General features: G+C 43.6%; 1 protein-coding gene and 1 long non-coding RNA gene across 14 annotated transcripts in view; one reads left to right on the top strand and one right to left on the bottom strand.

Moving 5' to 3' along the window:
- The window catches only part of NFIX (nuclear factor I X), a 1024880-nt gene that overhangs the window by 780744 nt on the left and 217915 nt on the right, over positions 1-26221 (bottom strand). For all 13 annotated transcript variants that reach the window (XM_069231933.1, XM_069231936.1, XM_069231932.1 and 10 more), the window contains one exon: positions 17558-17722. In XM_069231933.1, the coding sequence (XP_069088034.1) occupies positions 17558-17584 (27 nt within the window). In that variant the 5' untranslated portion in view covers positions 17585-17722. The remainder of the gene's footprint in view (positions 1-17557; positions 17723-26221) is intronic.
- LOC138293000 (uncharacterized) overlaps positions 1-26221 on the top strand; it is a 64067-nt gene that overhangs the window by 27129 nt on the left and 10717 nt on the right. The window lies entirely within an intron of this gene.

Raw genomic sequence — 26221 nt, forward strand, 5'->3', positions numbered from 1 at the left:
ATCGAGCCGGCGGAGTGGAAGCTGTGCGACGGGTGCAGTTGCACCCGTCGCGTATTTCACTGTCTGCGCAGCAGACAGTGAAATACATGTAGGGGCCCTCTTACGGGGGCCCCTGCAATGCCCATGCCAGTGGCATGGGCACTGCAGGGGCCCCCACGGGCCCCGCGACCCCCCCTACCGCCATCCGGATCCCGGCGGTCGGACCGCCGGGATCTGGATGGCGGTAGGGGGGGTCGGAATCCCCGCGGTGGTGCAGCAAGCTGCGCCGCCGTGGAGGATTCAATGGGGCGGCGGTACACTGGCGGGAGCCCGCCAGTGGTGCCGGTCCGACCGCGGCTTTACCGCCGCGGTCGGAATCCCCATTGGAGCACCGCCGGCCTGTCGGCGGTGCTCCCGCGGTCCTCCGCCCTGGCGGTCTTTGACCGCCAGGGTCAGAATGACCGCCATAGTCTGCAAATCCCGCTATTATTTGTAAATGACTGCATTTAGCGCTCCTGCACCCGGATCTAAGGACTAGTGGGATAACCAAGATGTATAGGCTGGTTAATAAAAGATATTTACCAATGTAGTAGCAAGAGAATCCAAGATAGAAAACAATTAAACACTGGTCTCGTAATAACTGCAGTAGCTGGGAATAAGGTTAACGTGAAATGAGGGTTTTTCAAGAGCAAAATCAATGTTTTTTGAGTGATAAAAATATTACTTCAGTTATTGGATATAAATAGTTTAACAGTCACTGATAAGCCCGGTAGGTTTCTTGGCTGGTTTAGAGTTGTTCAACTGCTTGCCGAACAAGTTACTTACCTTCAGCAACGATGTATCTGATAGAGACAGTATCTAGCTGCAGATTCCATAACTTAGAATCTTCCCCAGGCGCCATAGTACGTGTGCGCATCAGTAGAAAGCGTTGTGCGACTCCGAATTGACATCATTCAGCCGGATGTGACGTCCATATAAGTCCCACGCCGATGTGCTGACGTCAGTTTCTTCTGTGGCTATTTTAAACACTCAAAACGTGGAGCTACATACAGCAACTGCCAATGGAAACAGTGTGCTTCAAACAAACAACACCCTTGTGTCAAATAAGCATCAAATGCTCAAGTAGAGTGATAGATTTCCACCATAAAATCGTATGAGACAACAGAGGAACTCAGTTTGCAGAGCAGAGAGGATAAGAGAGTCGTTACGGAATCCGCGGCAAGATCCTGTCCCTACCAGAAACATTGTTACCGAAGGTAAGTAACTTGTTTATTTGATAGAGACATCTAGCCAGAGATTCCTTAACTTAGAATCAGATATCAAAGCATAAAAAACCCGGAGGAGGGACTGCATTCTGAGACCCTCATAAGTCTGTAAGTTATGGTAAACAGGTCGAAAACAAGAGCAAAAGAACCGGAAAAGAAGAAAAATGAGGATAATAAAATGTATATCCTATGACCTCTAACCTGCAGAAGTAACTACAGGTGAAGTACTCCAGAAACCAAGAGAGCATAGAAGAAGCTCTCATGTCAGATGATAGAAATCAGCCTATCCACAGTATCAGGTCAAGTCTGAGCCATAAACAACTTAACCACATTAAGGCAGCTATCCAGAAGAAAACAGGTAAGTACTGGAGAATAGACTATGTACTCGAAAAAGTACCTAAGAGGAAAACATCCTCATTAAGTAAAAGATTGCAGGGAAACCATTGCAATAAAAAGGGGATACAAAACAGCAAGAACAGCGGTATACCCACATCCATGATCGAACAATGAAAGTGAATGCTGAAACACTAGCGGTCTAGAGAAAAGTAAAAGACCGGCATAACTAAGAACGTATGTGAGTCTTAATAAATGCTGCACATCCAAGGACTCCTTCGAGAACACACAGATAAGGAGACATGAACCATAAAGAAACATGGAATGAAGAAAAGCCATGTGAACATGAGCAAGCAGTGGTAAGGGTGAACAATAGAATCAAAGATTAAGCTTCCCGCACATTCCAATGAATGAACATCCATGTACGAGCAGTTCAGCAGGACTGGGGAGATAACCACAGCATGGGGAACATAAAGACAACCTGGAAAAAGAAAGAGCCGCCATGAGCGCATGATAGCAGCCCTAACTGAGCAGTGAGATACACAGCTATCCAGGGCTAGATGTAGACCAAAGTGCACGTTCCACCCTGTGGCAACACAGGGCAGTAGAATTGGCAGCCACTCACTATGTAAAGGGAGATCCAAGTAAGACCTATATCAAAAGGTAAGCAGAAAAATAGTATCTCGTGCAGAGGAAACATGCAGCTGCCCTTAAAGAAGAGGACAATAATAATCATTGGGCATATAAAAATACTGTACCCCCGGTAAAAGTAGCAAATAGAATAAAAACATCACTAAGATGTGCACAATATATATCGCCTGAATAGGAGTGAAAGAACCAATACGTATGCGCCACCAATCATATATGTGCATATAAAAATATGTGCACACATACAAACACACATATATATATATGTACACCCATTTATGTATATATAGTCGTTCCAAAATGTAATAAAATATGAACGATATGTATTTATGTTTTTTCTCTTTTTTTAAAGCAAGGAAGAGCCCTCGTATAGTAGGGGAAACCAGGGGCAAGAGAAGACTGTCGGGAATAAAGGGCATGAGGGATGCACTAGAAAGGCCAGCAAGGACGAGAACCATATGGACAAGATCCTCAAGAAAGAATCTGTCCGAGTGGGATGAATACATCCAATGACAGAGCATGTCCAAGTGTGATTCCAACTACAATAAGTAGAATAATATGAAGGAAAACAACTACTGACCCACCTGGAGAAGAACCCTTACTTTCAGTATGAGGGGCTTTGACCTTTACCTTGAGGCAACAGGTAACTCCATGTAAAATGAAAGTAATCGTACCTATATTAGGTATCATCAACAAACCTCTGCATACATGAGAAGTATAAATCTTCACGGGGAAGAAGAAGAAAAAATATCCCTGAAAAGCAAAAAATCCTTTCAAGGGAAGGAATTATGCATGCCATTGCAAAAAGGTAAAACAACTCCCAGGAGCTGAATAACAGTAAGTCTATATAATAGTCAGGAAGAGAAAGAAGAATGGCCAAAGGACTTAAGAGCACTATAGAAAGTCCATAGCAGAGTGTAGACATTACGTAGACTGCAACAAACACATAATAGAACCCTTAAAAGAAGATAGTCCTATCACAGAAACAAAAACGTACCCCTTAAGAGTGAAGCCAAAGGCCACATTAGGGGACAATACAAGTGGACGTATGAAAGAACACTCATAGAGCCATAGAAGACGCAGAAAGCTGGTAAAACGCCCAGGTTCCTAAATGGGATGCCAGTAAAATGGAAACTGAATAACAGAGTTATAGTGGGTGTTAGTATACTAACAAACAAAGGAAGTACTCTACTTAGAGTATGATATGTATACAGAGGAGGTAAGAACTCTTAAGCATTTGCTTGACTTCAGAGTAAAGTAGATAAGATCACCTTACTGCAGGTGTACTATAAAGGAATAACCTCCTAAGAATACAACAGTAACAAAGTAAAACAGAAGTCATTACTTTACATCAAGTAATGAAGACAAAGATAGAAGCCTTGAACATCAGGTATGAAAAGTGTCCAAAGGTTTTCCTCATAATTGTAATAACAATCTCAGGAAACTAACACCTGGCAAGCATGAACACCCACGGGTATTCCAAGAAGAATACAACAGTATCACTGAAAGCCTCACGGTCCTGCAGAAGTAAGACTCGTGTGGAAGTACTGAAGAATCGGTCACAGCAGTGTAACACCACAAGAATGATGGACAACCCAAGGGGTAAAGAGAAAAACAAAGTTAACGTGTTGCTCCACCCCTACTGTCTTGAAAACAACACAAAGCTGAGTCAGCCTGTATGCCAAACAAATGGGCTCCATCAAATGGCATGTCCAGTAACATAGATTGGAGTGGCACTGAAAACCCTTAGGTACGCAACAAGGCACGGCAACAAAACGCAACTGAGTAAGCCATAGCGTGACCCACAAAGTCAGTGAATCCATGCCGCAGCCAATGATTAATTTAGCTGCATTCCACCCATCCTGAATGAAAGGAGTAAGAGTGCTCGTCACATTATCCGGAAGCAAAGGTAAAATATTGGCTAAAGAGTCCTACAAGGAATGAGAGAAACATCCAAGAACACAGGACATGTTCACAGAACACAGAGCAGAACTGGTGGAGGAAAAAATATGCCTACCGCAGACATCTAGCCTCATGGACTCTATTAGGAGGAGCATGAAGGAGGGATTCTTCATCAGGACAAGCCAAAGTGACCTGTGCCACCAAAATGCGATGAGAAGGATGCCTGATCAAACATGGTGGGTCACCAGGGGCTGGACAGTACCAGTGGGATATATCCCAGTCAACAGGGGCCCCAGTATCAGACCAGGCACCCAACAAGATATCATGTAGTGCTTCGCTGTAGGGAAGCACTGGTTCAACCCCTGTCTGACTCTGATGGAGTTTATCAGACGGGGGATCCAAAGCCAATTTCAATAAAGGGAAGGGTGAGACCCAACACGTCCGCAACCCCCCTGAGCATATCCGCAAAGGAGGAACCCCCTTCAGTAGCAAGTCCAAGACATGAAAAGAGGCCTGAGGTCGGAGAAGAATCCAAACCACTAGCAGTAGCCAGATCACACAACCAGCTGTCCTCTCTAGGAGGCCCCGACTCCAGTACCGCCTCTCCACCATCTCCTGCAGCAAGAACAATAGGAGTGGAGTCTTGTGGGGGAAGGACCGGCGCTGTTCCAGACCGGCGCTGAGAAGACAATGCTTTGACATCAGATGGAGAGGGAGAGTCAACTTCGAAGGGCGTTGGAGTTGGCTAGTCGGATATCGGCGCCAAAAGTGGGCACCCTGAAGTGCAGTGCATCGGCGTTGCAATAGTCGCGTCAAAGGACACTGTAGACCCAAGTGAAGCCGAAGTCGAAACCGCCAGAGTGAGCACAGTGAAGCTATTGCACACCTCCTCTTGACCAACAGGCAGTCCGGAGGGAGGTGGCTGACCGAAGATGGCGTGCAGGGAAGAATAATATGCATGCATCTGGTCTAGAGTCGCCCCATCTCTCGGAAAAGGTGTAAGGTGCAGACCAGACCCTGACCTCATCTCCTCGGCCGAGGAATGACAGGAGGTCGAGTGTGGTGAGGAGGAAGATAGGCATCCACGAAATCGACTCCTCAAACGGGGCCGTGAACGGACAGCAGACACAGAAAGAGACTTCATGTGATGGGAAGACAGAGACTCCGCCATCTGCGCCGCTACAAGCTTCATCCTACGCTCGGGTAGACTCTTCGGCCGAAGTTGCTGACAGGAGCCGTAGTCCTCAGAGTCATGGTGCTCACCCAGGCACCACATGCACACTGAATGGGGATCCGTAGTCAACATCTGCCATCCACAGGACCCACAGGGTTTAAATCTCGAGGACATAAGAAGCACACTGTTCCAAATATGATGGAAAGGTTGAAGGAGGTCAAAAAAGCAGCCAGAACAACCATTGCAAGCCCAGAAAAGAAGGAACAAACTGACATAAGCGCATCAGCATGGGACTTATATGGACTCCGTTAATGTCAAATCCCTCAGGCGACATCAATACGGAGTCGCACAACATATTATGGGAAAAAGTTTCCGGATTCAGGTTGGTGCCTGGGAAAGATTCTAAGTTAAGGAATCTGCAGCTAGATGTCTGTATCAAATCTTAGCTGTAAGTCATTTCAAGGTCCACTTGGTAATGAAGAGTGTAGGAAGCTGGCTCAGTGTGTAGTGGACACCTATCGTGTTTACACCTTATACTGGGTCCAGGTAATCCTGATTAGATAGTGTTACAGAGTCTAGACAGCCAGGGCTCTTTAGGGTAGCGGTGGTGAACAGCCAAGATTTATCTAGAAGACATGTGAAGCACATTAGTCACACAGTAACTTATCACACTTGAAAGGAACCACACAGTGTTGCAAAAATAAAAGTACTTTATTAAAGGCACACCAAAGTAGACTACCATTTGTATACCTCCCTCTGGAGGTATGAACACACAAAATATACACTGGTAAGTCCTCAGGGAAAGCATAAATTAGCAAGGGACCTGTAGGGGGGCCAAACCATATACTAAAAAATGGAAGGTGAAAGGGTGTCCCCCCACCAGAGTGTATGAAGTAGTTAGACAAGGGCTGGGGAAGAGTGGAACCTCAAAATGTAGGTACCTAGAAGATCCCCAGTGGCCGGGTGCAGAGAGGTGAGTTACCCTTCTCCTAGGCTAACATGGGGACATTGTGGCTGAAGAAATGCAGAAACAGGACCAGTCCGGTTAAAACCAAGTGCCAAATCCAGGCGAGGAGGACCTGCAAAAGAAGGGGACAGAGTCCAGTCCTCGCAGGAGTATCCAAGTGAGGCAGGAGCCAATCCCTATCCTTCTGTAGCTGAAGAGCCGGTCGATAAAGTCCAGCTGCGGGGTCCAGGAGCAGGAGAGGAGTCCCTGAAGTTGCCTACGAGCTGTCCCTCAATGATCACTGGATTGCAGATGGGTCAGTGGTCACGGGGACCACCAACAAGCACAGGCAAATGCAAAAGAAGCGGTGTGAGGTTTTACAGAGCTGTGGAGGACCAGCAAGGTCCTGGACACTAGACCCTTGGGGGATTTGCGGTTGACCCTCAGGATCCAGCAGAGGATCCAGCAGAGACAGAAGAAGAAGTCGGAGCACCCACAAGCAATCCACTGGCAGCAGGCACAGTAAGTCACAGTGAGGCCCCATTAGCACACCTGAAGAGGAGTCCCACTTCGCTGGAGCTGCAGAGAGGAGACTGTCCTTGCAGAGGCAGAGTACTGGGGGTAGCCTGAAGATCCCTTGGAGCAGAAGTCAACAAGCCTTGGTTAGTACATCAGTCCCCGTGCACAGTGGTTCTGTCCCAGTGGCAGAGACAAAGGCTCACCATCTCCCATGTTGGACAGAAGGCAGAGACGACCCAGGGGATCTGTCAGAACCACCACCTGTGTTGGAGAATCTTCGCAGTTCAGACTGACAGAAGATCCCACCAGCTGGACGTTGTTTCTTTAGGTGCCTGCGGATGTAGGGGAATGATTCCTTCACTCCAAGGGAGATTCCTTCATGCTTCATGGTACAGTTGAAGTCTTGTCGACCCCAGAGGATGCACAGCCTTGGAGATATTGCTGAATGCTGACAGGAGCCGCGGACACAATGTTGCAAGGAGAAGTCTTCACAGGCGGTGCAGTCTTGTCCAGTTTCTGTGTAGCCCAACAGTGGTTCCAGAGGCCAGAAGCAGAAGATGTCTTTGCAGAGAGTTCCTGGCAGAGCCTTGCATGACAAATCTGGGGACCCACCCACAGGGACCCCGCACGGGCCCATAACAATTTTTTTTATTTTTGCCATGAAAATTGCAGAAGATCTGCGTCTCTTGGCAAAAATAAGAAAAACAAGTGCGGTCTCCTGCACTTGTTTAAACTTCAGGTCCCGGGACAAACGAACATAAGTATATTGGGGAAGGGGTGCACGTGTCCCCCATCCTCCCAATGGCCGATTTTGGCCCCAAGGACCGCCACCTCTCCAGGGCCAAACCAATGTAAGTTAAGAGGGAGGTCGGTCATGCGGACACCCTCCCAAGGTCGTTTACAGCCCTGGGACTGCCACCTCTCCAGCCATGGACAATTTGAATGGGGACCAGGGCACCCAGCATTAAGTGGCCTGGCCCCAAAGGGTTGTTGTCCCCAGGGCCGAAATCAGCCCTGGGACGGAGGCTGCATTGCCCCCTCCCATTATAGCAATTGGCTGGGACCTGGGGGATGGGGTCCCCGGAGGTGAAATCCACCCAGGGAGGGGGGGCGCCTAACCCCCTCCTCTTGCACTAATTGGTCAGGCCCCAGGGGATGGGGTCACCCATGCCAAATTCAGCACAGGAAGGTATGCCACGCAGCCCCTCTCCAGTTGCAGTAATTGGCCAGGCCCCAGGGTATTGGGGTCACTGGGGCCACAGTCAGCATAGGAAGAGGGGCCCTCCTCCCCTTTAAGTAATTAGGTGGGGAATGGGGTCCCTGAAGCCGTGTTTGTCCTAGGGAGGGAAGGAGCTGCTTGCCCCCCTCCTGGGTTACCAGCATATGGGGACTGGGGCACTGGCCAGGCCCTGCGGCTGACCCACAGTTGAGCATGGCCGAAGGCCATGTGAGGCATGATGCCTGTGGGGGTTGGCTTGAGGACCTGGCCACAGGCCTGGCCCTGCAGGCAACTCACCTTCACGCACAGCCAAAGGCCATGTGTGGATCGGGGTTGGATGCCTGCGGCCAACCCGCTCTGTGCATGGCCAAATGCCAACCACAGCCTTCAGTTGGGCACAGCTCGGAGTTGGATGCCTATGGGGAGGGTTGTCTGACGGGCCTGGCCACAGGCCAAGCCCTACGGGCAATCCGTGCGTAGTGCTGGGTTGGGTGCGTATGGGGGTTGGCCAAAGGCCCAGCCCTGTAGCCAACTCCCGACACACGCAGTCTTTGATGAGAGTGGCAGGAGTTGGATTAACGTAAAGTAATTAAATATTACTTAACGCATAAAAGCCCTAAAAAAATGAAAAAAACAAATGTTCCAGGGACGTTATTTTTAGGAAATAGAATTAAAAACATCTTAGAAATTCACTAAACAAAAACAAAGGTTACAGGGACAATATAGTTAGATTCCGATTTTACACGCACAAAACCAAAGAAATTTACCAGTTACAGTTATACTTATCTCAAGAAACTATAGTTTGTGCCCTACGGTAACTATAACTCGCGCCCTTGTCATGCACTGCTACTTACCCCAAACATTACATCAGTAATGACATCTTCTATGACATCATTCATAATATAACTGCAACATTTGTAATAAGATTATTGATTTAAAAAACTGTTCATTGCAGGGGCACAAGTTATAGTTACCTTAGGGCAAGAGTTATAGTTTCTTGAGATAAGTATAACTATAATTGTTAAATTTCTATGGTTTTGTGCGTGTAAATTCTGAACCTAACTACAATGACCCCGTAACCTTTGCTTTTTTAGTGAATATATATATTTGTGAGTGTGTGTATGTACGTGTATATATATATATGTATATATATATATACACACACACACTAAGCCAGAGAAAATAAAAGTTGGCCATATAACATGTTATTTAGAACAAGTGTATTAACTAACACAGACTTACGGCCCTATTACGAGTCTGACTGTCTCATGACTGCCAGACACGCAGTGGCCATCGGACCGCCGCACGCCAGGCAGTCCAACCGCCTAATTACGACCCTGGAGGTCGCACCGCCAGGGGACCACCATCACTGCCAGGAACATAGTTCCCGATGGGATGACGGCAGTCGAAGTCGTGCTCATCCACAGCGCCACTGAGTTCAGCGCTGAAGTGCTGATCACAACTTCTCTTTCGCTAGCCTTTTTCTGGAGGGGACCCCAATGGATGATATCGCCCCATTGCGAGACTTATGTAATTTGGAATGGGAACCAAGTATAACTCCTATTTTAAAAGAAAAAGTATTATCTGACCAAACGTTTTGCACAGAGATGGGAGTGGAAACTGACAGATCATTGGTAAGTGGATGCAAACTAAAATCCAAATTCTGCCCACAATTACTATTGGGCAACAAGGTAGATTTGTTTCAGGAGTTGATGGCGGAGGATCTTAGGGATATAACCAAAAAGGGGAAACAAAAGCATCATGGTCCATTGAACAATATGACAAGAGATAATTGGTAAAGGAAGATAATAGTATTGTGATCAAAACATCTGACAAAGGGGGAAATATAGTTGTATTGGCCCGTAGTAGATGCTGTCAAGAAAACGGAGGCAACTATCAGTTCATGATAACTATGAGAAGTTAAAAGAAAACCACACAAAATCAATTATGCGAGAATTTCATGAAAGATTAAATATATGCATGAAAGGGGTCTGTTGGAAGTTGAGGTGTTGGAGTATTTAAAAAAGACACATTCAATAACACCCACCATATATGTGTTACCGTAAATACATAAGAGTATGAGCAGTCCCCCAGGACGTCCAACAGTTAGCTCCTGTGACTCCTTATTGGAGAACGCATATAGGTTAATAGACATTTTTTTGTTCCCATGTGTAGAGGCACTTCCTTCTTATATTAGCGATTCCATTTACTTTTTTAATTGAATTAATGGCATACCATGGAAAATTGAATAAATAATGGCAACAGTAGATGTTGTGTCACTATATACCTCAATATAACATGAGGATTGTCTGAACGCATGTGCATACTTCCTTAGCAGTACATCACTGAGTTTATTGGAACACACATACATGTTGCTGGAACTTATAAAGTTTTGCCTTATAAGTAACATTTTTATTTTTGAGGGAGAATATTACATCTAGAAAAAAAGGACAGCCATGGGTACTTCTTTTGCTCCAATTTATGCCAACCAAACGATGGGTCCCTGGGAGGCTGAAAGTGTTGTGGACAGAAAGGAATGCTGAGGTTCTCAGTAAGGTCAATTTATGGGTTTGCTTTACAGATGACCTATTTCTAATCTGGGAGGGTGAACAGGATGAATTGGAGGTATTTCTAAATTCCATAAAATATAATCTGCTTGGGTTACAATTTACATTTGAAACAAGCAAAGAAAAGATAACCTGTTTGGATCTAGACATTTAGATTAATTGTGAAAAAGTTTGCACAAGATTACAATGTAAACCCATGAGCTGCAATAATATCTTATTTGCAGATAGCTAACATCCCAAAGCACTTAAATGGAGCGTGCCTTATAGAGAATTCCTAAGAGCCAGAAGAAATTGTTTGGAGTTAAATTATTTCAAGACGCAGAGTGATGAGATGTTCTCAAGATTTGTAAGACGAGGATACCTGGTGTCCGTATTAGAGGATGCCATGAAGAGAGCGATGGAAAAAACAGAGAGGACTTTCTGGTCTTAAAGAAAATGAGAGGGAGGAAAAGGGATCAGGGAAACTTCATTAGATACATGATGGATTACAACTGCCCGGATAAGGAGATCAGAACAGCTCTCAGAAAAAATTGGGGCGTTCTCAGAAGAGTTGATGAACTAAGAAACTGGGTAACAGAGCATCCAAAAATCACATACAGGAAAACACCATCTTTAAATGATCTGTTAGTTAGAAGCTATTTATCGATACAAAAAAGTGGAACAAAGAACTGGCTGTAAAGCAAGGGTTTTTTTTAAATGCAAGGCCTATCAGTATGGTAAGAATGTATCAGAGTTCAAATGTCTTGATGGATCCATAAGGAAAATTGGAGAACGGATAACATGTGAAACTTCATGGAGTGTGGATGTTGCACAAACTACAAAGGAAGTGCTGCAAACAAATTGAAACTATGTATTTTACAACACGTAAGAGTAATAACGAATAAAGATTACCCCTATGTGATTGCCAAAAATATTTGGGAACATCACGCTGGGGAATATAACAATTTATGTTATTATGGGATCCATCATGTTAGGGCTTATGTAAGAGTAGGACATCAGGAATTGGCCTTCAGAAGATCAGAGTCAAGGTGGCTAATGATAATTGGAACAGAATTACCTTGGGGTTTGAATACAGATGCTGATCTTCATGTACATCTCTGAATGCAGGGGAGCCAATATGTTGATATGCTGATATTTGAAATGTTATTTTTGGACTAAATATCCTGGGATTTGGAGTTTAGTATGTAAGAGGTGGAATCTATATTTTGTTCTCCTTCTTCCCCAACTCCTGCTTCCCCTTTTTCCCGCCCGACCTTTTATTTACCTTTTTCCCCTTTTCTCCCCCCCCCTCTCTTTGGAGGGATTGTAATGTGCAATACTGACATCAGAACAATACCATGATCAGGGGGCTATATGGAGAGATATATGGGACCTTGTGGTTCAATATTTCTAGTACGGATAATGAAATGAGTACTGACTTAATGGGGAGAGGCTGAATTTTTGCATTAAGACCTTTTGGGTTAGAAGTACTGTGCCAGACCACATAGCGGAAGTCTGGTATCATTTAGGTGGGGATCATTACAATATATTACATGGGATTTGGAGAATGTGTATTAATATTTTGGTAAGATTAGTGAAGGGATGTCGAGCTGGGGGAAGTTTTAATGTTTTCTAGCTTTTGAGGGTAGTTTAATTATACATAGAAGGTCATTTATATATGTATATTTATAGCTATTTATATTTACAAAATGTCATCTAGCATTGTGGTTAGTGTTTTTAATACTGTATCAATTATTGCACAGGAGGCACTTTTGTGGATTTTTTGATATTGGACTTTAGTTGACATAAGCACTTTAATGTAATTGTGGTTCAACTCTTTGGTAATCCATGACAATAGTCTGTAGTACCCTCATACACATAACAAAGTACTTTACTATAAGTTAGAGAAAATTAAAATAAATGTGATGATAGGGTAAATGTTTGATTAAATAAATTATAAATCTATTATGTTTTTTTCAGTTGATAAAAACATAATTTGATTCCAAAGATTGTGTTTATAATGGTGAATGGTATATGTATTACTTGCAGTTTATATGTATATCTCTTCAAAGATTAGGTGTGGGTATAAGGAGGATGTTCCTTTAAAGATGTGTTTTGCACTGTATCACGTGATGGCCCAGTCGCAGGCTTTCTGCCGAAACGCATAGGCCAGCTTGTTTGTAGCACCTCGCACTTTGCATTTGTTAATTGAATATATAAAAAAAATCCTTTAAAAAAGGCAAACAGCTCGTACCGGCTTGTGCTGTCTCTTGGATCTCCCCGGATGAATGGATTGTGGAAGGCATTCTCAGGAAATATATATATATATATATATATATATATATATATATATATACACACACTAAACCAGAGAAAATAAAAGTTGGCCATATAACTTGTTATTTAGAGCAAGTGTATTAACGAACACAGACGTAGGGCCCTATTACAAGTCATGAGTTCAGCGCCACCATGCTGATCACGGCTTCACTTTCCGCCAGCCCCTTTATGGGTGGGGACCCGCAATGAAAAAGCTGGTGGAAAGCCAGTGTTGGGGGGTCCCCCTGCTCAGCACCCTCGGAATGCACACTTTCTGGCAGACAGTGTGTGTTCGTGTTCCGAAGGCCTCAGTGCAACAGCACTGGCATCGGCTCCATGAGGAGGCAAGGCCAATGCCGTTGCACGGTTTCCACTACTCTCGGGAACTCTTTTATGAGTGTATTTGTGCAATTGGCATGAACACTAGTTTTTTTCAAAGGGAAAAGTTTATTGAAAACAGTAAGGGAATACTGCTCTATCTGTTTGATAAAGGTAAAAAGAAGACAAAGGCTTTAGAAATGAGGGATTGTTGAAGCTACTGCATATAAGGTAGGTTTAACACAGGGCCCTGAGTGCAATGAAAATGTTAAGCTTCAAGAATAGAGTTTTGATTAAACCATTGTCAGTGGCTTTGCTTAGAGATTGTTAAATCTACTTTAACAGTGTTCAGCTCACAATGTGCCATAACTACATTTAGAATGCTCAGGTTTTGCTTTACTTTCACAATTAGACTGCTAATAAAACAATGAGCAATTACTAAGCCTGAAAATGGTGACAAGCTTTTACCCTCCATCAACATCAGCAATGGCAATAAATAGTATATTGCACTCAGCAGATCAGTATGTAGGATTTAATTGTGTGCAGTGGACATAGACAATGGCATTCGGCCACATTCAAAGAACAAGGGGTTAAAAATGCTAAATTAGGTACAATCACAATAACAATAACTAAGGCTTGCCAGTACACCCTCAATTGTCTTCTTAAGTGAACAGATTCTAAAATGTAATCTGGGAGACAATGAACAGTTTTTTTCTTAAATATTTTAAGCAGCGCCGTGGTAATAACATGGAATTTGAAAATTGCATTGAATTAATAAATTAATTAATATGTCTTTTAGTAAACATCTTGTAAATAACATATTCTATTGGGTCATGTCCATTTTCAATGCCATGACATAAATAACCAAACCACTCCCCCCCCCCCCTAATATTGGCGCTAATAAAACTTACATGAAAGAACATTATAGTGAGAACAAAAAAACTAAAATCTCTGAAATTTGGCTTTTTAGTCCCCTTCTTCACCATTTCAGCATAATGTTTCTTTAAAACGTGTCTTTTTCAATAAAAGTTTGGCCTGAGGCTTTATGGTTCACTGTGGAACTTAACTTGTCAATGCTAATGATTTCAGTTGTTAGATTTGTTGGTAATGTTGCTTAATGTAAGCCTTGTCTGCTCAGTTTTGGAACTCTATAATGATACACTTATTCAAGCACAAAAGAAGTGTTATTTGTAAAATGTAGTCCCTGTGTAAGTGTGTAATTACAGTAAAGTAGAAAATCCTCAATTTCATGTTGAGGTCCAACAAATTTGGATGTTCTCAAAATGTGTAGGTTTTAAAAAACGGTAATATGAAAGAGACACTTTTTGTGGTAAATAAAGGCATTTTCCAACCCTACGGTTTAAAATCTCAAATTCTCTGTAGTGGGTTGTAGAACAGAATATCCTGACAAAAATATAGTGCAACAAATATCATGGCCAAATATTGTTTAGAAAAATATCGCTCAACTGGGACAAGATATTCTATTATTAACCCACATGGAGCAAAATGTTTATAAATTAAATTTAGGACATAATATTTTTGTCAGACAATGTAAAGGCCACTATATCCTGGTACCATACCTCGAGGTATTATGTACCAAGCATAGCCTGGCATCAATTTAATGAATTTTAATTTCATGTAGGGCGAAGTTCTCAACTTTCATCACAGACCATTATGAAAGAGTACAATTGCAAAGAATCAGCATGAGGTATGTTGCAGAGTTCTGGGAAGTGAACAGACTATTTGACATTCTCAACTAGATGTATATAAAGAATATCTTTAGAACTAAAGCTAAACTACTGAATAAAATTAATTTGGCTTTACAAAAACTCGCACAAGAAAGTTTCCTTGGTATACATTTAAATTGCATGTCATTCTGATTGACTGTTTTTGCTAAACCTTTGGCATAAAATCGACCTGTGGGTCTTTAATAAGCCATTCTACTTTAAAATCCTCTCTCTAACTATTGATCCCCTTAACAAATCTAAAAGAAGCTTTAGAGGATCACAAAAGGCAATGACACTTATTGGTGAACTTTGAGTCTGTTTTGTCAAACCGTGCATAAGCTATTAGTAAAATCTAACACCAAAGAAGCTGAGGTTGCTTTGCAGTGTGTTTGGGTTTTTGTGTACAAAGTATGGATAAGTGTGATATATAAATAGATACATACAAACACTTCCATCCAAAAATGTAAAATGTTAAATATATACATTTTTGCACATGCTCATATATGTATGTGTGTAGAAAATATGACAAATTAGCACATTCCCATGTTTGTAATTTCACTAGTGGCCTTTGCAATTCGAAGTATATGTGCAGTATTTGTGATAGCAATATTATATCATAGTGTTGTCTGTCTTGCATTAGTTTTCTTTTCACCAGTGCTCAGGCTTTTATTTCCCCCTCTTTCCGCAGACCTGCAAAAAAATCGGTAAAGAGCAGGAAAACTGTGAAGATGATAAAAATAACACACCCTTTCAAAAATATAATTCACTTTAATTACAAACAATCTGATTAATGGTCCAGTAAAAACACACTGCCATAAATATTGATAAAATTACACTTTTGTGAGCCAATTCTGTTTCAGGGGTATAGCTAATAAGTAAAAGAAACTGCATGCAGCGGGCTAGCCCTCCTTTCCCACCTTGGTATGACCACATGCACCAAATAAAATATAATAAATGCTTCGGGTGGCCAAAAACTTAAAAATGAGATATAACGTGAGATGTGAGGTAGAAAGAAACATGGCAAAGTGAATAGAAAACAGACAAGATATAAATGCCCGGAAGACGTAGAATTTTATTTTAGAGGATTAAAGGGAGGAGATAGAAGAGGCAATTCAGAGACTAAGAGAAATAAATTAAAAGAGAGCAAGAGAATATATAATAAGATGGGAGGGTTACTCAAGTGAATCCAAAGATTCGAATTTGATAGAATATAAACTTTCCAAAAAGTTTCTATGCATTGCCTTTGCTCTTCCACCCCGTGTTTGTGACACCCTGCTGGCATGATGGCATTGCCCCTCTGTTCTCCCACGCTAGGAGGTACAACGCACAGATTTCATTAACGATTACTTTAATTAATCTAGGGGAAACAACCTATTTGGGTGTCAGCAGCGCCTCGAAAACAAGAGATTATTAATTGGCTTCAAATCAGTTCTCTCTTAGACTTCAATGGGAGACCATTTCCCTGAGACAAGCACACTTTTACAGAAGAGAGTAAATTTGCAATCCAGGGGCAATGCATTTAAAACTCGTACGCTGCGCTCTACCACGGGCGTAAAGTGGAGTAAAAAGCGGGACACCTACGATCGGTCTGAGAAATAACACATTTCGCCCCAGGACGACGGGCCAATTCCACACACTTACGCAGCGATTCGCTGGGCTCTAAACGCTGTCAACACACTACATTTTCTTCCATTACATGTGACACATCCTTTTAGCAGCCCTGGATAAAAGAATCACTGTTGGGGGTGATGTCAAGAGCTCAGAACTGCCAAGAATGCAAGTGAAGTGTGCAAATTCTTCAGGACTTTATCCTGTAAAACATATATTATTTTGGAGAAAAAAAAATCTGCTTCATAAAATAGATTTCCGTGATATTACATCGCAATACACACAGCAGAGCATTCCATTTCTCATCCAAGTGACACAGAGAATTCCCTCTAGTTCAAGTATCAGTGGTGCTATATTATTAGATTTAAACACAAATACGTGATATACACACAACGTGGCTGGTGCATCAGTTCTATTTGGGGAAGCTAAATAGCCCGAGGAAAGAAGAAAGTCTTCCTTCATGTGTGGGAGAAGTGAAAATAGAATCTTGGAAAAAAAAGATTGTGCCAATATGCCAGGCAAATTAAGATCCCAGTCTCAGGTCCCCGCGTGCCACGCGTGAAGCGTGGCACGCAATGCGGGTCGAAGCTGGTCAGCTGTCTACAGGTGGTGAACATCTCCAGCTCCAGCACACATGGTGTTAGCGCCAAACTCTGAGACCTCATTTCACCTCCCACAACAACTGCCAAAGGGAGAAAGTTTCAGCCGAGCTGCCCATTTGCGCCAGAGTTTGCAATGGCAGTCTCCAGACCGCGCACATCATCTCAGATCTGCTGGTGCCAATACCATTATCCGTCTTTTCCTCACTTTTTGGATCATTTTACCCCATCCTCTAATGCAATCGGTTCCTTCCTAGTTTGCAACTGTACCAAATAAGAAGCCCGGCTTGCAGCATGTGCAGCTGGAAGAAAAGGGCAACGCTGGAAGAGTGCCATGCAAATATTCGCCGAGGAAGGCTGAAAATTCCGCACCCACATCCCTTGTCCACGAGGGTGCCCACCAAAGCAGCTGTACACGGACCACGACACAAAGGCAAGAAAGAGTTCTTGGTCTTTACCTGGGTGAGGCAGTAAGGGGAGTACATGGTGCCCTGTGGAAGGCCGGGTCGAGGAGGCTGGATTCACGCGAAGCTCTGTGGGCTGGAAGGCCTCATTGGCAGTGCCGCTGGCTCCCTCTCTGCTCCGCTCTACTCCATGCTGCCGCGAAACCCCGCCTCGCCGCTCTGAAAGTGAAAGTTTAGACAAAGTTTTGCAAGAGAGCCGAGTTTTGCATAGAGAGAGAGAGAGCACTGCCCCGTCCTCCCCACACCCTCCGCCCTACTGCCGCACACTTAGATTTCCGTTCATCCAATATCTTTACCTCTGTTTTATTTACTTTCTATGGTGTGCGTGTGTGTGTTTGTAGGGTGTGTGTGTTTTTGTCTGCTACAGAGCCGTACACAAGACGAGGGAGAGGAAAAGAACGGTGCTCGTTCGGAGAAAAAGTTCGGGAAACTTTTTTTTTCACTCTGCTGCTGCGATTCCTCATTCCCGGTGGGAACGGTTTCAGCGGAGGCTGCGAGAAGTGATTTCCCATATAAAAAAATACAGTTGCCGAGGACAGTGTAGCCTGTCGAAAAAAATGTGGTGTGTGGGAGCCGAGGCACTCACGCCGCTATAAGGGAGAGCAGAAGTGACCGACGAGGCGAAAGTAGAAATTCGCCGGGTGCAGATATAAGGGTCTGTCATCCTAGCCGAAGGGGGTGAGAAGGTTATTCGGTTCTCGGTGGCGCCAATTTACCGAAGTCTTGAGGTGCCTCGAGTGTGTGTAGCTCCGGCGCTGGGCAACAGTGCGAGCTAGCACCCGGCTAAGTCAAGAGAGGGAGATTTCACCCTGCGCGAGCTCAGCTACGTGGATGCCCCCTCCAAATATATATATATATATCATATTCAAAATGCAAACACAACCAGCCCAAGCGCCAAGATCAACGGAATTCCCATCAGGCGCCAACTTTGTACCTTCCTGAGGTGGGAGAAGGAAGACGCCGCCGAGGAAGAGGAACGGACCGGGGAAACGATACATGAGAAAAGTGGAGTAAAATGGCCAGGAGTTCAAACACAGAGTAAAGTGCGTGAGGATTAGGCACGTGAGGGGAAAATAAAGGGGCAGTGAAGAGGAGAAAGAAGCGAAGGAAGTTAAAGGCAATAGGAAGAAGAGAAGATGAAAATTATGTAGGAAAAGAGTAGGAGAGAGCGACAGAAGGGCGAAACGAGAGGAAGATGAGTCAAGAAAACACCGAAAAGGATGAAAGCAGGAAGCGTGTGAGGAAGCAAGATTTGAAGGGGATGCACGGGTGAGACAAAAAGGAAAAACGAGAAAGAACGGACGAGACAAATGATGGAAGTAGAGGGAAGAGAAAAAGCGAAAGGAGGAATGCAGAAAGAGAAAACCGGAGAAGGAGAGATAAAAGGGAGGAAGGAAAATTGAGTTAGAGAGATAGCGAAAAGGGAAGCGGCGATAGAGAACATGAGAGAAAAAAAGAAACAAATGAAGGGAGGAAAAGAAAGCAAGAGAGGGTGGGATGAAAGGAGGGAGGAAGGAATGTATGGTGAGGAAGGAGAGAAGGGTGTGAAGAAAGGAGGAAGAGAAACGGAGGCATACATTATGGGGAAATGGAGGGAAGAAGGACGTAAGGGCGGAGAAGAACTTGAGGGAGGAAGGGAGTAAAGAGTGAAGGGAGTGAGAAATGAAGGAAGGGAAGCATTAGGGACGATAGAAAGGAGCGACGAAGCATGGCGGAACACAGCGAAGAAAGCAGAGCACGAAGGAGAGAGCACCAGGAGGGAGGGGGGCAGGGAGATGGGATAGCGACGAGAAGCGTAGCTTGTGGTAGAAATCTCTGGAAGAGACTGAGTGGGGCAAAACAGGAAAAAAAGGTGCAAATGAAGAAAGTGGAATGGAGTAGAGAACAAGTGATGGCTGGAAAAGGCAAAGGAATCTGGGAAAGAAGAAACAAGGAAAAGAAAACAGAAGAGCAGGGGCAGAGGAACTGGCGAGGAGTATAAAAGGGCAGCGAGATCTACGGGGTTTAAGAGTGCAGAGATGTGTCGATCATAAACCACAACCGGACAAGCAATGCTCGGTTCACCTCCCTAACCCACCAGGGACTGGCCCCACACCACCCAAGCGGCCTCCTGCAGCCAGACCCCAACACAGCTGCTTAACCTATTCAGGGCAATGTTCTATGAAAGTGCAATTCATGGCATTATGCTTGCTATTTTGGTAAATCAGGCTCAAACATTCACCGAAATTCCAGCATTTAACACACACAGGAATATCCGGAGAAGGCTGGCGCTGGCATCGAGGACCCTCCCATGTAGCAGTTTAGCACTGATAGCATTGGCTTCCAGGGCCCCCGTGCAGTTGTTGTCTCCCGACGCAATGGTGGCTGACAGCTGGAAGAAGTGGGCTTCATTTTGTTTGTGAAGGTGGTGTGGCACTGGGATCTGTCACAATCATGTCCCACTCATATTCTAAACACATATGTCATCATGTAACTTGCAAGTTTGCACCGCATTGTCGTGACCACTTTACCACAATCTCTTGCTTAATGGGCAATACTTGTGAGGATGTGTGTAAGATTGTTACATTAGAGTTACACAAGTTACTTCGTAGAGCACTGCAGGCCTGCTGACGTATGGGGATTCGCAAAAGTAGCATATTTTGGGGGGAGAAAGACCCAGAATACAAAAAAATAAAGATAATAAAATGGGAGTACAAAACACTTCAATTAAAAATAATGGGAAGGATACAGATGGAGAAAGGGCTATGGTGGGGGCTAGGCCAGGATACTGTATTGGTAGGGATACAGGAGAATGGGAAAGGGCCGGGTTAAGGGTAAAAAAGGCACACGGTACTTACCCCCCAAAATAATAAAAAAACAAGGAATATCTGAGATTTACCAAAGATTTCCGTGGAAAAACAAGATTATTGAGATTGACAAGAAGAAAGATTAATCACCTGTGATTATTTTAAAAGCATACATCATCCCACAAAAAGACAAGGCAGTCGAAATTAACACCCAGGGTGCTCCCAACATATGGCTCAGAGAGACAACCCACAGACAAAATAATCTGCTCTCTTTTCCCTCAGCAGTGTGCTAGAAATCAGTAGGGGCCTGAGACAAACTGCTGGAAAAATGAATATGTGTCTCTAGGCTCAAAAGAACTGGACATGTTTTTGAGCTCCACTCATTCACTAGATCCAGAGGCTTGGCACCACGACAATGTCACAGCAACGTTAATTTGTTGGCCCCTCGCAGTGTTTTCTGTCTCCAGAGACACTTAAGAACAACCTTTGTATACTGTAATCCTATATAAAAATGTAAAAACCAATCCTTAATTTTCCATAATTTATTAATAAATATGATCTTGAATTTTCCTAAGGATATTAATTTATTAAGAATTATGAGGGAGGTTATATATATATAACCTTCTTATCGAGCTCGTATTTCACAGCGTAGAAATATTAACAGTTCATTATTTCTCTTAATTCACAGTGCTGAATTCACTTGCAGGATGGTTAGTTTCCCTTATCAAATAAAAAAGTGAAATTGATAGTTAACACAGCATTTATTCTTTCTTTCAGTGCAGGTAAAAACACTCTTGCAATGACACCCTTGATGCAAGGAAACAGTTCTCCCTGCTGGTGCAAATAAACTTTGTAAACACAGAACCCTTTCAGGAAATGCTATAGTGTCAATGTACAAACAAGTGCACATTATAGAATACAAGTTTCTAATTCCATGACTGCGCTTTGTGTTTAAAATCTGATTACTAATAATGTACATTGTTGGCATACAATGACTACTAAACAGATGATGTGCAAATGCTTCAAATAGTTATAAAGAATAATGAAATTAATTAATAAACCGCGTACTTTAAAAATATATTATGATCAGTGAGGTTCGCAGTTACCTGTTATGTATTCTCTCTCTCTATATATATGTGTATATATATAAATATATATGTATATACATGTATATTCACTGAAAAAACAAAGGTTACTGGGGCGCTATAGTTAGGTTCTGAATTCACTCATACAAAACCTTAAAAATTCAGCAGTTATAGTTAGAGTTATTTCAAGTAACTATAACTTGTGCCCTAAGGTAACTATAACTCTTGCCCTTGCCATGCACTGCTACTTCCACCAGATATTACAGCACTTATGACAACTTCTATAGCGTTATTAAAAATACAAATGAAGCATTAGCAGTCAAATTAATGGAGAAAAACCTGTTGCAACTGTTCCTTACTATAACGTACCTGTAACCTTTGGATTTTTCCGTGAATTTCTATTTTTTTTTACCTAAATTAATTTTACTCACCATATGTTAACTCTACCAATTCCGTGCAGTGGGGTTGGCTGCAAGGCCTGCAGCCAACATCCTATATCCACCCAACACCACACTGCGCACAGCCTTCAACCATGCATGGCGGGTGTTAACCGCAGGGCCTGTCTCTCTGGGTCTGAGAATAAGTGTGAGACGCTCTCTCTGGGAGTGAGAGTGGGTGTGACAGTGTCTGCCTGGGTGTGAGAATGTCTATGTGGGTGTGAAAATGGGTGTGAAAGTGTCTGTCTGGGTGTGATAGTAGATGTGAGAGGGAGTCTCGGTGTGAAAGTGTCTTTGTGAGTGGGTGTGTGAGTGTCTGTGTGGGTCTGTGAGTGGATGTCTGCGGGTCTGAGTGGGTCTGTGAGTGGGTGTGTGAGTGGGTGCATGAGTGTCTAATTGGGTCTGTGAGTGTGAGTCTCTGAGTGGGTCTGAGAAGATGCATGAGTCTCTAAGTGGGTCTGTGGGTGACTGTGTGAGCCTCTGAGTGGGTGTCTGAGTGGGTGCGTGAGTCTGTGAGTGGGTCTGTGAGTGGTTGCATGAGTGTCTAAGTGGGTCTGTGAGAGGGTGCCTGAGTATCTGAGCGGGTCTGTGAGTTGGTACATGAGTCTCTGAGTTCATCTGTGAGTGAGTGCATGAGTTTTTGAGTGGGTCTGTGAGTGAGCACATGAGTCTCTGAGTCCGTCTGTGTGCATGAGTCTCTGAGTGGATGTGTGAGCCTGTGTGGGTCTGTGAGTGTCTGTGTGGGTGTGTCAGTAGCTGTGTGAGTGACTTGGCCACAAAGGAACCGCACCTACTTGTTTATCCAACAAGAGTCCACAGTTTTGTACAAAATGTCTACCCAGCTGAATTACTTTCTACCAGTTAGTTAGTAAGTGCTACTTTGTTGGGTAAATGTCCACTGTGTATTCTACACTACAGCTGCGTAATTGACCACAAAGAAATATCTCTAGGTGGCCGTGTGTGTGTTTACTAATGTGATTGTTCCTCGTGCGTCTTTCTCCAGAATTTTGTGATAACATGAATCCTGCTATAGAGAGGCAAATGAGACTACAAAGATGTAAATCTCCACCAAAAAGGGTGCTCCTCTTATTTATTTGACATAAGTGCTTGTTTGTTTTGTGGAGAAGCCCTCATATTGCTTGGCATGAAGAATTCACTGCCAAATCGACAGGAAACACACTGGGGGGCCTCTTGGTAAGCTGTACATCATCCTGGCAGGAAGATCTTTGCATACTACTAAGAAGGACAGAGTGGGGTCAAGCAGGCAGAGCTTTCAGGTGATTTGCACATTTGCATTCTTGTAACAACTTAAAGGGAGAATCAAACTCTAGTTGGAGGGCAGGCCACACGGCCCCCCTCCCAAGCTGATTTTGGCCATGGGGACCCCATCCCTAGGGACCCAGCATTCGTTTAATAGGGGATGGGGCCATGTGGCCCCCTCCCTGGGCTGAATCTCGGCCCCAGGGCCTGGCCATCTGCCCTGGGTGCCCCCAGGGCTTCCAGTGTGCAATGGGACTACGGGGGGAGCCTCAAGATCCCCAAGGTCCTAGCAGGCTCCCCTCCTCCTGCAGGAGCCAGCATTGCTTTTGCACGCCAGCAGCTGCTAAACATGCAGTTCACTGTCTGCAAAAGCAACCCTTTCATCTCTTTCCCTGCCCCCATCTTTGCAGGCAGGAAAAGAGATGAAACCTCTGCTTCCAGTGGGTAAGAGCACTTTGACAGCTCTCGGAGGCTGGGAGCAGAGTGTTTGCTCTCACTTGACAGGAGCTGTCAAAGCTCGTGCCAAGTCAGAGCAAACAACTATGTCCCGGGGGTGGGTATCCCAGGACAGAGCAGGACCCGGGCCTGGGGGTCCACAGGGCCATTACTGGGTCCATGAGGGGGGCATGGCACCCCCCTCTCCAATGCTTAACTTAGCCCTGGGGAGGCGGTGGTCTCCAGGCTCGGGTCCGCCACAGACCCCCTTCATTATTTTATTTCAGCCCCCAGTTCAAGTTACAATTTTGCTGGGGGAGGTGGCGAACCCCAGGGGCTGTGAGGGAAGCTACACGGGCCCCCCTGCATGAATTTCATTTTTAGCCCCGGGGAGGTGTTGCCAGTATCATACGCTCTCAGTAAAACAATGTGCTCTCATCCACCAAAGCAATGCAACTCATTCTCTCCTCCATGGACAAGACACCCAGTATCCGGATCACGTTCAATGTCTATATGACTGAAATACCCACTGGATGAAGAACAACTGTCTAAAGCTGAACACCGACACAATCAAAACCATCAGCTTCAAAAGCAGAACTTCCCATGGGACTCCACCTGATGGCAACAGAGCTAGGACAGACATCCACTCCCACCACCTACACCAAGAACCTTGGGAATGTCATGACCATCCAAGTCAAGGGCATCACCATCTCATGCTTCCACACTCTGAAGATACTGAGGAAGATTTTTAAATGGTTCCCAATCAGCAGCCAGAAAACCAGCACTCATGCCCTTGTCACAAGCAAGCTGGACTACGGGAATACCATCTTTGCCTTGATTAACAAGACACTTACCAAAAGGCTGCAGCCCATTCAGAACTCAGTTGGCATAATCACTCTCAACCTCCCAATCCCCACTCACATCACACCCGAAGGAGCTCCAGTGGCCCCACATACACAAACGAGCACAGTTCAAACCCCTCACCCACACTTTCAAATCACTACATAATACTGGCCCGGCATATGTCAACTGTCGCATTTGCTTTCACAAACTTTCTTGACATCTTTGCTCATCAGGACTCCTACTCACACACATCCCATGCACCAGAAGAACCAGATCGGGTGGTTGTGCCTTCTACATTGCTCCTATATCGTGGACCGTCCTGCCACTACACATAAGAGCCTCCTCATCACTTCTTGACTTCTGCAATGAGCTGAAGACCTGACTTTTCGTGTAGTCCCACTAGGCCTCTGATTTGGCTAGGCTCACATCTGCTCAACACCAGGATACCCATCCAGATGAGAGTGCGTTTGACAAATCAGCATAACATAACATTTCATATTGTACTGATTAGCATTAAGATTTTCAAAGTATTTCTTAAATTCTTTATGATACATCTCCTAGAATAAAGAAGGTATCTATAAATTAGTTTACCCTGGATGACTTCCATTCACACCTCCTGATCCTTTCTACTTTTCCACAAGCCTTTAGTGATATTAGCATAGCTGGGGAAGAAGGAGATCCCTAATGCTCTCAAAAAGCTTTATTTATATAGTCGATGGTCAAATAGAAAGACATTTTAAATACACATTTCCATCCTCTCTACTACCATTTCCTTGTGCTTATGTAGAGCTATATTCATTTGCTGTCTCAAGTAATTGCATACTTCACTTAGTTTCTTGTTTCATTCATAATTGATATATACCACATCCACTGTAATCAATTATCATAGAAGGGCGTGCTTTGAAAATTGGTCAGTACATTAATGGTGTCAGTAAGGTATGAACTTAAGTTTCAACTAGTGGAGTGAAGAATGATTCTATATATAGTGATGTAATTTCAAACATATTGTATTTCAAGATACCTGTAAGCCACCTCAGTATTTTTTGTAGCCATACGTTGCCTTGGAAAAAAAGATATGGTTGGTGTAATCAGATGCGTTACCTTTAAGAGCTTGAATTCATCTTCATAAATTAATTCTCTTCCTCCATTCATCTAGTTTGATTTCACATCTTTCCTTCAGTTCTTCAATAGAATTTTGTTCCAATTTCTGATAAAACATGGAGTCGTAATGCTTGTTTCTCATAATCCTCTTCTTTCTCAATAATTACATATTTACACCTTTGTCTGCAGGCTTTATTTCAATTGTATAAATATATTCTTCAACGTTTAGGCCTTTTCTTTCTTCAGTTGTCATATTTTCGTTCAGTTTTCGTCATTTCTCTTTTAAACATTTCCAAGTCGTTGATTATCTGTCCATGACATAAACCAAATTTACTGATTGCAGGTAGTGAGGCTTAGAGTCTTTATTTTATTTCTAAATTCACTTTCCAGTTCTTATTTCCTTTCACATGCTTTTCATGTAAAAGATCAATGACCCTTTTGTTTGTTTTACTTTCATTATTTTCAAGTTGAGACACTATCTGGGCAACTATTAATTCTCCTATTTACATGGTTGTATTGTTCTCTTCCATATTTTAATGCATCTTGACAGCCGGGCATGAGACACTTTTGTAAACCTGTGCCCATTTCAATGGAGTTGAAGAGTAGGAGTGAGAAGGTCTTACAGCGTATGTTTATGTTATTTGGTGTTCCAAATAAAGGAATTTTATTTTCATATTCTTTAACCCTTTTTAGGGTCGAGCCTGCGTCGCA

This window comes from Pleurodeles waltl, chromosome 4_2, assembly GCF_031143425.1.
Source record: "Pleurodeles waltl isolate 20211129_DDA chromosome 4_2, aPleWal1.hap1.20221129, whole genome shotgun sequence".
NCBI classification, from domain to species: domain Eukaryota; kingdom Metazoa; phylum Chordata; class Amphibia; order Caudata; family Salamandridae; genus Pleurodeles; species Pleurodeles waltl.